This window comes from Rhincodon typus, chromosome 16 (genome assembly GCF_021869965.1).
Source record: "Rhincodon typus isolate 14 chromosome 16, sRhiTyp1.1, whole genome shotgun sequence".
In the NCBI taxonomy this organism is placed as follows: Eukaryota; Metazoa; Chordata; class Chondrichthyes; order Orectolobiformes; family Rhincodontidae; genus Rhincodon; species Rhincodon typus.
Genome location: NC_063347.1, coordinates 17,164,098 through 17,179,983, shown reverse-complemented (window position 1 = coordinate 17,179,983; position 15,886 = coordinate 17,164,098). Strand labels below are relative to the sequence as shown.

General features: G+C 41.1%; 1 protein-coding gene across 1 annotated transcript in view; it reads right to left on the bottom strand.

The window, feature by feature from the left end:
* Positions 1-4,406, bottom strand: part of LOC109934844 (inter-alpha-trypsin inhibitor heavy chain H3-like) — a 96,055-nt gene extending 91,649 nt beyond the window's left edge. Inside the window, exons 1-4 of the mRNA XM_048606762.1 lie at positions 4,317-4,406; positions 4,169-4,225; positions 3,221-3,250; positions 472-638 (exon numbers count right to left, since the gene is read on the bottom strand). Coding sequence (XP_048462719.1) covers positions 472-638; positions 3,221-3,250; positions 4,169-4,225; positions 4,317-4,406 — 344 coding nt within the window. The remainder of the gene's footprint in view (positions 1-471; positions 639-3,220; positions 3,251-4,168; positions 4,226-4,316) is intronic.
* Between the last annotated feature and the right edge of the window lie 11,480 nt (positions 4,407-15,886).

The following is a 15,886-nucleotide window of genomic DNA, read 5'->3' as shown; positions in this document are numbered from 1 at the left end:
CTGGATGTTAGGAGTTACAGTGATGTTATGATCTTGAGTTCCACTGGTTATACTGCTGTATAATATTCAGCTTTAAAGCTGTATCCCTCATTTATCAGTTTGTAACATTGTAATCTGTAACAAGACTGCACAGTGCAACAGAGATTGACTACTTTTGATTTATTGTGCAATATTTGCAATGTTCCATTGATCCCTAAGCTACATGGAAACAGAGAATGAACCCACATAGGATTTTTGCCCTTTTCTGTTTCTCCTTCTTATGCTTGAGTTTTCTTTAATTTAACAAGATGTTAGATTAGTGTTAGTGCTGTTTATCCCCTTAATGGATACATTTTAAAACCATCAACAAGGAACCAACATTGAATACAGACATTTTCAAACTACAGTCTTCCCACATTTGCACAAGAAAATAATCAAAGATACAAACAACTCTTTGGTGCTAATTTGCTTCATACTGTAGCTGATACTCACATGCTGAAGTTGGTAATGAAGGCTGTTTTGGGTAGATCCATTTCAAAGAAAGCTTCCCTTGAATTATTTGCTTGATTCACCACTCGGCTGATTACAACATTGTGAGCAAATCGAGAAGTAACTTTGGAATCAATCTTCATAGTATAGATTGCAAGATCCCTTGCAGGCTGAAGGAAATTAAAGGATAATTTTTCAGGAAGAAGTGATTGATGAAAGAAACTGAAATTATTGGAAAATTAGTCTTAAATTAGCACTGTAAGCTGTACTACTAGGATATTAGTGATAAAAGTGTTTGTCCAAACTTTGGTGCCATAAGACTAACAAGCTGGATATGAAAAAAAAACTGACTCATCGGACCAAAAGACCTGTATCTTCAATACATCACTATATAGAAGCAAAGCAGAGACGGTTTATGGCTACCAAGAATAAAGGGTCAATAACTTACTTCCCTGGTAATAAAATAAAATATCAATAAAACAGTTCTTTCTAGGACAAATATGCCAATGCATTAACATTAGTTGATGTGCTTTTTTGGGTCAAACTTCACTGCCAGCATGGTTTTCATGCTTCCCTGCATGATAGCCCATTTAACATATACCAGAAAGTCTGAGCTCTAATTGAAAGAGATGTTTTAATGTTTATTAACAACACTGCTTACAGTGTTATAAGATAGATAACATATGCACATAGTTTAGGTTCTACGCTTACTGATGTTGCAGCCACAACACCACACATGACTGACTGACTGATTACAAACCACACTGACTCCATTGCTCTGCAATGAGGTGAGGTGAAGATCTTTATACTGAAAAATCACTTGTTGTCATCTGTCATAAGAGTAAACTGCCTGTCTGGAATTTATGCAATAATGTAATATTAATCAAGCAAAACATCGCTGGCAAGGACACACACACAGAGGATGGAAAATTGTCACATCTCCAAGGATATTCTATGTGAAGAGGAAGACCATACCAAGAGGTCAGCAGTTTGCCCAAAACTCTACTTCAAGGTTGCAGTCAAAAGAGGCTTGAAAGTTCTCCACTTCAACCACAACAAGTGGGAAACTCTAGCTGATGATTGATGCAAATGGTGTCACCCAGTTGTGGGTAGGAGATTGCAAACATGATGACATGTGGTTTCAGAAGCTTCTATCTTTCAGAATTCTGTAGGATATGTTGTTAAACTTGACAGGGTGCAGAAAAGATTTATAAGGATGTGGCTGGGACTGAAAGGTTGAGTTATAGACAGAGGCTGAAATAGCCTGGGATTTTTTATCCTGGAGTGTCGGAGGCTGAGGAGTTACCTTATAGAGGTAAATCTCTATGAATCATGAGGGACATAGAATGTCTTTTCCCTCAGGCATGGGAGTCCAAAACTGGGGGGGCATGGGTTTAAGGTGAGAGGGGAAATATTTAAAAAGGGACTGAGAGATAACTATTTCATGCAGAGGGTGGTGCATGGGTGGAACAAGCTACCAGAGGAAGGGGGTGGATGTGTGTACAATTAGAACATTTACAAAGCATCTGGATGGATGAATAGAAAGGGTCTAGAAGGACATGGGCTAAATGCTGGCAATTGGGACTAGGTCATATTGGGATGTCTAGTCAGCACAGAAGAGTTGGACTGAACGGTCTGTTTCCATGCTGCATGACAGCATTTTTAATCATCAAAAGGAGTGCAGCAGGCAATCTTATCTAATTTCACCAAAGTTCTGAGGTTTCATTCCCCATCATCTCTTGTAGATGCAAGAATGTCAACCAACAACTAATATTTTTGCTATAATGTTCACAGTGTACTAATAATATAATTTGAAATGTATTTTACAGAATCATAGCCCTAAAAACATCAAATCAAAATCAAACTATTATTAAGAGAAAGAAGATAATTTAATAGAACTGAAAAAAGTCACCCAATACATTTAAAACAACAACCAGTTTATAAGGACCACACCACCTTATTTTTGTGTCTTTAAAAAAATTGCAGATTGCGAAGGTAAAAGAATCTTTTCAAGACAGGGATATACCAGAATCGCTGCATAATTTCACAGCAAGAAATTTGATAGCAATTATGGACTCTAGGTGCTGTATTTGTGGCTGTGAGATCCTGCAATCTGCAGACAATCACGTGTTAAGATTGGTTCTCAGCTAACTGAGTGGGTTGGAGCTGGAAACAAGTTACTAAGATACAGACACTGAGAGAGAGAAAGACACAGAAAGGTGCGCAGTTGTTCTCCCAGCAGAAGCTGCCTCTACTCTGCAGTAAATAAAAAGTCTAACCTTGAAGAAAACCAATTACCTTTCTTGCTATTAGCTATAACATTTGAATTGATAGATCAGGGACATTTACCAGGTGAATTAGTCGCTCCACACTTCATATAAACCAATAGAAGCTTCCTGAGGAAGACAGCTGAATACCAAGGGTCTGGCTAGCTGAAAAGGGTCATCTCAACATCAGAACTGGGAAGTAAAGACCACTGAACTGACTTCCTAGATTTTCTACCTCTAATAAAAATCTATTTTCTCTATATGTTTCTGTGAATATATGTATGTGTAAAGGGAAAGTTTACAGTTTTAGTTAGTAACGTTATATGCTACTTGAAGCTATAGTCTAATTACTTAAAATTAATAAAAGTACAGAAACTTGGTCCATGCTTTTTATCAACCCTGGTATGAAAGTCACACAGTTGAGGTACCATGTGTGCCCAAAAAATTGTAACTGAAATAAGTAGTATTAGAAAAATCAAACCTACCTTTTTGCCATGCTCCTTGGTGCTTCTTTTCTGTTGCCAACCAAGAAAAGGATGAAAAGATATTATAAAATATATTTCATAGAATCATAGAATCCCTACAGTGTGGAAGCAGGCCATTTGTCCCATTGAGTCCACATCGACCCTCCAAAGAGCATCCCACCCAGATCCACACCTTATCCTTGCCATACATTTCCTACCCTAGACACTATAGTATATTTAGCACAGCCAATCCACCTATCCTGCACAACTTTGTGTCAGTGAGAGGAAACTGGAGCACCCGGAGGAAACCCATGCAGATACGGGGAGAATGTGTAAACTCCACACAGACAGTCGCCCGAGGGTGGAATTAGTTATACCAAAACCAAACAAATATTGTAGCGTAAGGAATACAATTAAATTGCAACTGAGAAATATGAATACAAAATAATAGTAATACCGTATTATCAATCATAATTGATTTAAAAATTACATATTGCCAAGTCTGCAGGAACGATACCATAATAATGAATCCTTTGGTGCAAAGATTATCTGCATTTGGTGGCTGCAATAATAACTGTTGTCAATCCAGAAGGAAGCAAAACAGAGAATCACAACGCATTGAAGACGCACATGTTAACGCAAATTCGATGCTAGACAGTGATTGAAATCAAACCTGAGAGTTCAATGAGGATTCATTGCTCTTGGTTTATTTTCACTCAGGATTTCATTTGCAAAGGTTACCTAGATTGGTACACTGATTTGCATTAGGGATACATATTGTTCAAAATCAATTTTAGATTTGTGTGGAACTTGCAAATCACAACTGATGGGGACAATGACTGGAATTAAAGAAACTCAGACATGAAGCATAACCAACAATTAATTCTTTCATATCTTAATTGAAATAATTTCTTTTCAGTTATTAAATGAAACAAAATAAGTTTACATGTACAAATTAGCTATGTATACCTTTAGTGTTCTCCCTGGCAGTTTCAGAACGTTTGACAAATAGTTTGTATCATCACTCTGCTCAAAACAAAAATAAAATATCTAAACATCAAGTCAATGAATTCAAAAAAGTTATTTTAGCTATTTGGTGCTATAAATAGTACATTACCTGATGATGCTCTGATTCTGTTATTATGTAATCAGCAGATAATAGTGCTGGAACAGTAATTAGTAAAATATAGGGCAGTATCCTCTTCATTTTGCACAATGCTATGAGTCAGTTGAGCTATAGGGGTCTAAGTTTTATTCGGAGTTCTGTTAATGAGCAACAGTGGTATCGACCCTACTCCTACAATTACTGAAAAGTGTTGACCCAACAAAGGGTACAATGTAAACAGTCAGTGCAATTTAAAGTAAACAACAATGTTTTTGGACGAATTGTGAAATCTGGACAGTCAGGTCCAAAGAATATTCTGTATATGAAGCTCAATATTGATTTTTTAAAAAATTGTTTCATGGGATTGATTAGCGCTGACACCAATTGGTATTCATCCACAACTGCAATTGAGAATTAATTTAGTTGACAATTTAAATTATTTTAATCCACAGGATTGCATTACCCCCCAGGCCTCTGCCAGTTTCCCAATGTAAGTAAAACATTGAGCAGATATTCTGATCAATTTCTATATGAAGTTTGGAAGAATACTCCCTTCAATGTGTTGTTCTGTATTTTCACAGTCATTAGAAATTTAGCTTGCTGGTCTTGATGACCTGAATGATAGAGCCCACATATCCCCAAGTACTGGCTGGTAGACATCAGGTCAGTATCACTACACTGAGGCCCTTTCCAAGGCCAGCAGACGGAACTTTTGACAATAGAATCTCTGTCTCTTGTTCCACATCTGTCCATCAATTTGTCTTCTAAAATAGGATGGCTCCGTACAGACCTTGTGCATTATTGACATGATTCGGATGTGTAGAACACAGGCCATTTGGCACACAGACAGTCCGAGATTGTAAATGTGATGGCAATACTGAGAACTTCTCCCCGCCATCCCCAACCACCACTCTACCCAAGAAAGGTAGCATCGCATGCGCTATAATGGCATGGACATTTCCCAGTCCAAGGTGTGAAGTGAGCAGCTCCTGGATCTTGAACAGGCCACAAAATGTTGGAAGGGGATTCCAAATTATGAAACTAGGGTGAATCTTTGCAGCTTGCCTAATATTAATTGTACTTGGTAACCAGCACTAAGATTAATTTGCAATGTTCCATGAGATGATCAAGATTGCTTATGGCCATATTTTTCAGGTGAGACAGTACATCAGTGCATGTGGTTCACATGCAGAATTATATGATAACAGATATCTCTAACCTGTGATATGTGACTTTTCATTTAATGCTATTGCCCTTGAAAGGCCTCACATTGCTCACAAGTACAGCCTGCCTCAAAGAGAAGAAAAGACTACTTTGCTCACTCTGGTTGTGGTGGCAGCCATTTTTCATTTCAATTGCATTCTTCATGGAGTGAGTCACAGGTTCAGCCTCTCAGTCTAGGTGACCATTAAATCTGCATGTTCTTTTCTGCCTTGCCCTCCCTGTCTACCCCATTGGTTTTGGTCTTCCCTATGTTCTCACCTAACTGTTTTATTGACCTGCTCAGCTCCCCATTTTAACCCCTGAGTCCCAAGCATAAACCTTAGTCATGACAAATATAATTATGCACTGATCCCTGTTGAAGCCATGGTGTTGATAGCCATTGATGACCTTCCTATGCCCTGTCCCGCCAATAGTTACCCTTGCTCTATCCTCTCCCACCCTCATACATTGAGTTGCCCCTTCACAATTATTATTGCCTCTGCATCTTAATATGCTGCCTCCAATCCCCACAACAGAATTCCAAAGTGTCCCACCACCAAAGTGATGCTTGATACCCCCCTTTACTTTCAATGAGCAGACCCACCCCCTGACCAACTTGGAAAAACAGGCCGAACTGCTGTGTAACCAACTCCCGACTCATCTCTGTACAGTTCCCTGACTGACTTACCACTACTTCTGAGGCTGGTTAAACTGAATCTGCAGGACTGACCATGGCACACTCCCCAAACTATGGACTCTCAGATCACCCCAAGCACCTGACTCACCATGTCCAAGCTCTTGGGCTGATATTAGGTGATGCCCACAACTTACTGCTTTGGAACCTCACAGGCTGCAGTTTGTCCCCCCTGAACCCAACTGAAGGCTACACTCCTTAGAGTTTCAGATGTGGCCATTTGTTTGAAGGAAACTGAGTGCGTTTGCTGCAGAAGCTCCTAGCACTCACTGTAGGTATAACATTGACATGGCATGGTGCCAACCAGCAAGACATCCAACCTACTTTCATTGCCAACAAACATCACAAGCTGGATTTTTATCTGTGCTAAAAGGCAAAACATGCTGTATGTTCTGAATCCACTGACAATACTAGCAAAGGCAAGGTAAAATAAAGCAAGGCTGTGAGCATCCAAGTTAGTGCAAAGCGAGTGAGTGTGAAGAAATCAAAAGCCTTAAGCTGCACCCTGTTCCAATGCCTAAAATAGGTGCCTGTACCTGTGGACAAATTGTCATGGCAACAGCATTACAATGAAAGGTGTTCATGGACTCCAAAATGCAGTATTGAATGGTGAATTATGTTCTAAGTGATTCAGAAGTGTACCATGATGATCTGATGAGGTGGTGTGTATCCAATATCAATCTCTGTGGATGAACAATGCAGGCAGTTGCTGCCCATGGAACATGTCCTGAGGTATTGGGTACTGCTATCCAAGATGCCCAGAGGATCAAGGACAACCTGGAGCTGCCAGGTACCCAAATAGTCTTTCATGACAGGAATTGTCTAGTTTCTCTTCACTGACTGGTAAAATAGCAATCTGCATGATTTAGGTAAGGTTAGGTAATAATGAGGTTAATGAATGCAAATTGATCTCTCGCCACTCATTAACAAGACTCTTGTCTTACTATTAAAGCCTTGGATGGAAAATTGGACTTCCTTTCTTACCGTCAAATATCTAATTTTTCTGATCTGACCACAGTTTCCTAAATGAATTGCCATTGCCCACATTGTTCAGTGACTGGAAGGACTCAGCCCAAATGGCCAAATAGCCTCCAGTTGCACTGTAATAATTTGCATTTCGTTGTCAAATTCTATTAGTAAATAGAGTAAATGGATATCACATAATTACATAATAGTTTTGAAAAGGATAAGTTGACTTGATCCTGTCTTACATGAGCTCAGTCCAGTAAATGTATAGATTGGTGAATATTACCAATCAAGTAATGTGACGACAACTTAAATTTCTGAAGCATTTCTGATGTTCATAGACATTTAAAATGGCATTACAGTGTGGAGTTAGTAGATAGATCGGCACAGATCGATGAGACAAAGGGTCTCATCTCTGCTGTATGGCTCTATGACTAACACAGTTGATGGAGAGAATAGAAGAAAAAAGGAACCCCTGAGAAATTGGGGTTGAGCCCCATACAACAAAGGAGGTTTTGAGGAAGCATCTCAAAGGGCTGCAAGCCAAAATGGCTTAGTGAAAGACTTCAAGAGGCTAATAGTATAATCATTGAAAGGTTTGTCATTGACAGTGAAAGTGAGGTACTGACGGTGACAGCTAATCAGGAGATGAATGGTATAAATCAGGGTGTATAACTTACAGGGATTACTGAGCTACAGTGACAGATCTGGATTTTCATGGAATCAGAATGACTTCAAAAACAATAATCTGACTCTCTAGAGCATGATATGAAAGGAATTGAAAGCAAGGAATTGGATATTTCACTAAATCTTCTGAATTCGTGAAACTAGTGGCTTAGGCAGGGATAACGGGAGTGTTTAATTTTGTGTGGGTAACTATGTGGAATGTACCATTCTGAAAGATATTTAACTTGTGGAGGGTGATGTGAAGAAGACATGCAACAGAGGAGTTAATACTATAAAGATAATTCTTTGGTCAGTATGTTGACACCAGTTGCGGAGAATTTATTAAGGTAACAATGTGATGCGTGTTGGAGATTAAAATGATTCATCTGGTGATATATTTGAAATATAAAACCATTGTATTACGATGACTGTATTCCCTGACAAAAAGGAATTCAGATCAGATTGTGTCTGATAATGGAAATGCTACAAGTATAGGAAATTTAGCATCAATCAAACTTTAGATGTTTAGTTATTTAAGGTTAACTTACCTATTGGTATTGGCGCTGTGATCTGTTGCTCTAACTGACTATACATGTCCTTTAAGTTTTGAATATAAGACCAGAAGACATAGGAGCAGAAGTTGGCTGTTCAGCCCATTGAACCTGCTCAGCCATTCAATGAGATTGTGGCTGATCTAATAATCCTCAATTCCACTTTCCCGCCTTATTCCCATGGCAGTGTTTGCTGACACCCACAACTGCAGGGAACAATGCAGGTGAGCTAATCCAGAATTGTGAATGTGCACATATCTAAACACTACATCATCATGTAGAATGTATGCATGACACTACATGCAAGTGTCATACAGTGCATAAACATTGAAACAGGGTTCAGCGGTGGAGAATCAGGTCACAGGAAGAGAGATTCAGAGGGAAGGGAGGGAAGAGAGAACCAGCAGTAGGGAGAGAACCTGGAGGAGGACTGACAAAAACTGTTTTAATGTGAATATGTGGAGTAAAAGGGTGCATAACACACATGTACTTATGTCATCATTCGCAGCCTATCCTATACTCCTTGAATCCCTTATAAGCTAGCCTTGACAGTTCCCTGCAGTGAAGAATTTTACAGATTTACTACTCTTGTAGAGAAATTCCTTAGTATGCCTGTCTTGAATGGGTAATCCTTTACTTTGAGATTATGTCCTCTACTTTCTAAACAGATTCTATTAATGCAAGCATTGGAATGAGTTCCAATCAATGTACTTGAGGTACATTTTTATTTAATTCATAATTATATTTTAATTTTTTTCCCCCCTCACAGGATATTATTCAGCTGCATGAAGAACTGGGATCCAAACATGTCTTGAAGGAAGGCTCCTCATTGCAGCTTGTTAACCCAAAAGGCAATTTTTCTGTCGTATCTAGAACTGATCTGTATTCATATTTCAGGATAATATAAACTGTTCAAGCAAGAATTGAATATTTCTCTTTGTTAATCTTTTACAACCTCGGCCAACACATGCAAGATACTTGAAGTGTGCACAGGAATGCGCCTACGCTATCCTGCTGATTGTACAAGCCATATCTTTAAACATCCTGTAAATCATTTGTTAAACCTGAATGGATTCAGTAAGGATACTATAATGAATATTAGTTGGTTCCCAGAATGATTTAATCATAGCTTTCTAAATTCAATTGGTTTCTATCTTCAATATCCATACTTAAATTTCTTAACACACTGGCATTGGGTTAACCAAAAACCATTGTGTACTTCATAAATTGGAATAAATCTATAAGTCAAGTTCAAATCTGGAAGACAGTTCTTTTTTGAACAATACAATCATCATCCCACAAAGTAATGAGCTGGATTTTCCTATAAGCCTTGGATTCATGATATTGGATCACATGGAAATCATTAGACCATGCTTAGCCTCAGCGAGTATCTTCATTATTTTACAAAGCGAGTGGTTCCTATTCCACTACCTCCTCAACAACTATGCTTTAAATTGAAAAGTAAAATTGCCATAGTCCTAGTGGACCATAGAGCTGCTCTCTCATTAAAGACAGAGACTGTTGGTGGTTTAACCTGAGGGTCAATACTCCTCAGGTGAGAGGACAGGTTGAGAAGGGAAGTCTTTCATGGTGACCTCAACCAGTTTGCTCCAAACTGCCATGGTCTTCATCCAGTCATCAACAGCTATTAACCAGAGTTACATTTGCTTTTAATTTATATAGTTCACTAACAGTCATCTTATTGATTTCAAAATAAATTGTGAGAAGACTTTGCCTTTGCCTCTTCCACTGTCATATGGTCACATGAATTGTCCAACTGTTATATAACCAGCTCGGTGTTTATTCCATTGAAACAGTTTGGGTAAAAATCAGACAATCGATTCAACCAGATTATTGTTAAAATGCTGGATCTGAAAATCCATTCTTCCATCCGTATACATTATCTACCAGGATGATATAGGACTACACTTTTTACATCACGTTTTGAGGGGGAATTAATGAATTGCAGGCTCCTTTGATTGTAAAAACCACTTTTTTTGGCTGTTGAGCTATTGTTTGTGGTTATCATCACAATTAAGGGATGTTATTTCTGCAACTATAAAGTTTGCATGATTCAGGCCCTACTAGTTTTAAATAACAAGCTTCACTGCACAAACATTTTTGTTCCTCTACAACCGTCCTCCTTGAAAGTTCAGGAATGAATGCAACCTATTTCCTCCACAAATTCTAAGCTCGTAAGGCCTGTAAACAGCTTTGGAGTTTATTGTTAAAGTGAAAGGACTTCTAATTGTCCACAAGGGCACTCTAACTTTGTGGTGGCAGATGGAATAATGAAGAGTGCCAAGCCTTACCCACATACTATTCGGTCACCTCAGGCTGCACAGACATTGTAGTATCAGCAGGCCGCTCTGGTTGTGTTTACACCACATTTCTTTTTGTTTACAATCTCTACCTCACAGTTGTTTATGCTGTTTTAAAGCAGAGTTTGTTCTTTATCTACTTTGGGCCTGCAAAATTCAGAATGCCTTATCTGTACACACGGTATATTGCATCTTAGAACTTCATAGCAAAGGGATTACATTTCGTCCAACTTCAACTTGGCAAATTAAGTCACTTGAAAACATCTGAACTGCCATATTGAACAGAAAGGCCTTAGAAACATCCGATTGCAGGAATTATCACTTTGAATTCTTTTAAAAATTCACTTACTCATGACTGATCTGGTCCTAACTTGTACAAGTACGTTAGTGGATAATTAGTGGGCAGGTACTGCAACTTCACACCCTTACATCGAATTCAATGCTGAGGCTAAGAGGGAAGTACTATTATCACAAAGATTGCTTGGGAACAGGGAAATTTGGGCAGCAAATTCCAGATTTCCAGCTTTCACTGCACAACTGCATACTGCAGAAACTGATAATCAATTCATTGCATTATTACTGCAACTATCATTAGTCTCACCATTATTCTCAATGCAACGTAAAATAAAAACACATGCACAAATAAAATATATTAGAATAATAATTCTTTTCTTTTGTCCACTCGATCATGAAGCAGATAAAGCAAGCATGTCTGATTACATTGCTGGATTTTCCTGGATCAGGGCTCCAGCCTGTCACAAGAAGTTATAGCTTGAATGGTGATACACAGGATCAAGCATAGTTAACCAGGAGACACCCCAGCTCTTACAGCCTGTCATAGTTGTACTGAAAGAATTTATAGCTTGATAATTAACCTGCTTAGCTAGAGTAGGAGTGCACGTCACATGACATGAACTCTGAGTGGGACTCAAACTTAGTGCTTCTGACTCAGGCAGGGCTGTCGTTGCTGTCAGAAGAAGTACTATTAAAAATTATGACTGAAATATATTCTGGTTATCTGTCAGCATAAGCTGGCAAGAAGACTAAGGGAAAAATGAAAGTTTATGGAAAGAAATAGCAAGGCACATGGTAAAGAGATAAAAGAGGTTGCTAATGAGGTAGTACATGCATTGGACATCAATTATACAAAATTCCCTCAATTCAGGCAGGGTTCCATTGGATTAGAAAGTAACATATACAATTGCTGTAGCCTAGGAGTTAGGGAGCTAGAAATCAGGAAACTATAGGTCGGTTAGCTTGATGTTTTTCATGGGGCTGGGTGTTAGAATATGTCATTAAAGAAATTATAGTTGCGCTCTGAGAAAAGCTTATAGTAATCAGAAGGAGTCAGCAAGGTTTTGTGAAAGGGATTAAGCAATTTATTGGAGTTCTTTGAAGGACTAACATTTACTCTTGGAAAAAGGGGAGCTTCGAGATGTACTATAGTTGGATTTCCAGAAGGCATTTGATAAGGTGTTACATCAAAGTTTCTTGTGGAAAACAAAGCTCATGTCTTGGGATAATATAGAAGATTGGCTGGCTGACAGAAAATGACTTGTGTAAATGGGTCTTTGGGTTTTTGGCAGGATGTGATGAGCAGAGTCTCACTGGGCCTCAACATTTTACAATTTACATCAATGGCTTAAATTAGGATAGTGAAGGCCTGACAGCTAAATTTGCAGATGAAATCAAGAAAGGTAGGAAAGCATGTCATGAAAAAAAACATAAGGAGGCTCCAGATGGATATAGCTAGATTGAATGGATGGGCAAAAATCTGGCAAATGGAGTATAATGTGGGAGAACATAAATTGTTCATTTTGGCAAAGTATTACTTTAAAGGAGAATGTCTGCACAAGGACTAGCGAGATCTAGATGTGGCAGAATTAGAATTTGCAGCATTTGCATGAGCAAGTTTACATTATTAAATGCTTATCAAATACCTGGTTTTGTCACAAAAGAGGGAAGTTTTGAAAAAAGGTTTCTTGTAAAGAGAATGTATAGGATCGGCTGAAGGGCTAAAGTTGTTGATGATATTTGACTGCTGCATGACCTTGAATGAGTCCTGTGAACATTCCAGTATGTGCCGAAGCTGGCACAATCAACATGTTTTTCTGTAACTGTTTTTCTGTGCCTGGCTGTTTGTTACACCGTATAAGAGAGAGAGTTTTATTCCAACTCGCTGGGCTTCACTTTGGACAGGACCATGAGCAGTGCCAGAAACAACCTCAGCCTCCAGACCAGCTGTCAATCGAGGGGTCCCCGATGGGCAGAAGAGCGTGAAGCTTATTGTTTTTGCCCTCTCTTTTTCATTCACTTAATAAATGTTCTTTTCTTTTCTCGTCTTTTATTATTACTCAATAAATGTTCATACTTAAGCAAATTGCTGTTGTTGAGCCTTCTCTGAATTACATGTAACCGAATCCGAAAAGAACCGTTTGGATAAACCCTGTGCTCCAAGACATTTTTGGCACCGAGGATGCGATTCAGAAAAATGTGTAACAGAAGAGATGTGGTGCTCAGAGACCTTCCATATTCCAGGGTGGAATGTGGCAGAGTCTGGATTCAGGCCTGTAGCTAATATGTTAGCACACTTAGGACCCCCGAAAAAATGGGAGGCAGTTATAGCTGGAAAACGAGAGAACTGGAGGCCAAGTTTGTGTGCAATTGCACTGGACCTTGTAGAAGTGTTAAAAACCAAAAGAACTGTGGATGCTGTAAATCAGGAACAAAAACAAAGTTGCTGGAAAAGCTCAGCAGGTCTGGCAGCATCTGTGGAGGAGAAAGCAGAGTTAACGTTTTGGGTCCGGTGACTCTTCCTCAGAACTGATGGTGGCTGGGAAAATATCAGTTTATATGCAGAAAATTGGGAGGTGGGTAGGGTAGGGAGTAAATGATAGGATAGAGCCCAAAGAGAGAGAAAGACAGTTGGACAGACAAAGGAGTTGCTAACGATCAGGCTGGGAGGGTAAATAGTTCTTAATGGGGACTGTTGGTGACTAACAACAGGGGGTGTGTAATGGCAGGCTATGTGGTAACAAGGCCTGGTGTGTGGGGTGGGGGGCTGGGATATGGGAGAGTTTAGGCCCTAAAATTATTGAACTCAATATTGAGTCCGGAGGGCTGTACGGTCCCCAAGCGGAAAAAGAGGTGTTGTTCCTCCAGCTTGCGTTGGGCTTCGCTGGAACACTGCAGCAAGCCAGAGATGTTGGCCAGGGAGCAGGGTGGTGCATTGAAGTGGCAGGGAACAGGTATTTCAGGGTCTTTTTTGCAAGCAGAACGTAGATGTTCTGTGAAGCGGTCGCCAAGTCTATGCTTCATTTCCCCAATGTAGAGGAGACCACATTATGAGTAGCAAATGCAGTAGAGTAGATTCTGGGAAGTGCAGGTGAAGTGTTGCTTCACCTTGAAGGTATGTTTGGGCCCTTGGATACTGGGGAGGGAGGAGGTAAATGGACAGGTGTTGCACCTTCACCTGTTACAGGGGAAGGTGCCGTAGGGCTGTGAGGAGGTGTTGGGGGTGAAGGAAGTGTGGAACAGGGTGTCCCAGAGGGAACGGTCCCTGCGGAAGGCGGACAAACGAGGGGAGGGGAAATGTGCCTAGTGGTGGCATCTTGCTGGACGTGGCGGAAATGGCGTCTGATGATCTTCTGGACGTGGATGCTGGTGGGATGGTAGGTGAGGATAAGGGGAACCCTATTGCTGTTGCGGGAGGGAAGAGAAGGGGTGAGGGCGGAAGTGTAGGAGATGGGTCAGACCTGGTTGAGGGCCCTGTCGACAATGGAGCTGGGGAATCCTCGGTTGAGGAAGACAGTGGACATTTCAGAGGCTCCCTTGTCGAAGTTGGCCTCATCTGAACATATGCAACGGAGATGGAAGAACTGAGAGAATGAGATGGAGTCTTTACAGGAAATGGGGTGTGAGGATGTATAGTCCAGGTAGCTGTGGGAGTCAGTGGGTTTGTAATGGAGATAACAAGGTGTAGAGCTGGATGAACACAGCAGGCCAAGCAGCATCATAGGAGCAGGAAGGCTGAAGTTTCGGGCCTAGACCCTTCTTCAGGAATGGGGGAGGGGAAGGGGGATCTGAAATAAATAGGGAGAGAGGGGGAGGCGGATAGAAGATGGATAGAGGAGAAGGTAGGTGGAGAGGAAACAGACAGGTCAAAGGGGCGGGGATGGAGCCAGTAAAGGCGAGTGTAGGTGGGGAGATAGGGAGGGGATAGGTCAGTCCAGGGAGGACGGACAGGTCAAGGGGGCGGGATGAGGTTAGTAGGTAGGAAATGGGGGTGTGGCTTGAGGTGGGAGGATGGGATAGGTGGGAGGAAGAACACGTTAGGGAGGCGGGGATGAGCTGGGCTGGTTTTGGGATGCGGTAGGGGGAGGGGAGATTTCGAAGCTGGTGAAATCCACATTGATACCATTGGGCTGCAGGGTTCCCAAGTGGAATATGAGTTGCTGTTCCTGCAACCTTTGGGTGGCATCATTGTGGCACTGCAGGAGGCCCAGGATGGACATGTTGTCTGAGGAATGGGAGGGGAAGTTGAAATGGTTCGTGATTGGGAGGTGCAGTTGTTTATTGCGAACCGAGCATAGGTGTTCTGCAAAGCGGTCCCCAAGCCTCCGCTTGGTTTCCCCGATGTAGAGGAGGCCACAACGGGAACAGCGGATGCAGTATACCACATTAGCAGATGTGCATGTGAACATCTGCTTGATGTGGAAAGTCTTCTTGGGGCCTGGAATGGGGGTGAGGGAGGAGGTGTGGGGGCAGGTGTAGCACTTCCTGCGGTTGCAGGGAAAAGTGCCGGGCGTGGTGGGGCTGGAGGGGAGTGTGGAGCGGACAAGGGAGTCACGGAGAGAGTGGTCCCTCCGGAAAGCAGGGAAGGGTGGGGAGGGAAAAATGTCTTTGGTGGTGGGGTCGGATTGCAGATGGCGGAAGTGTCGGAGAATGATGCGTTGGATCTGGAGGTTGGTGGGGTGGTACGTGAGGACGAGGGGGATTCTTTTTTGGTTGTTATTGCGGGGACGGGGTGTGAGGGATGAGTTGCGGGAAATGCAGGAGACACGGTGGAGGGTGTTCTCGACCACTGAGGCAGGGAAGTTGCGGTCCTTGAAAAACGAGGACATCTGAGATGTACAGGAGTGGAATGCCTCATCCTGGGTGCAGATGCGGTGGAGGTGAAGG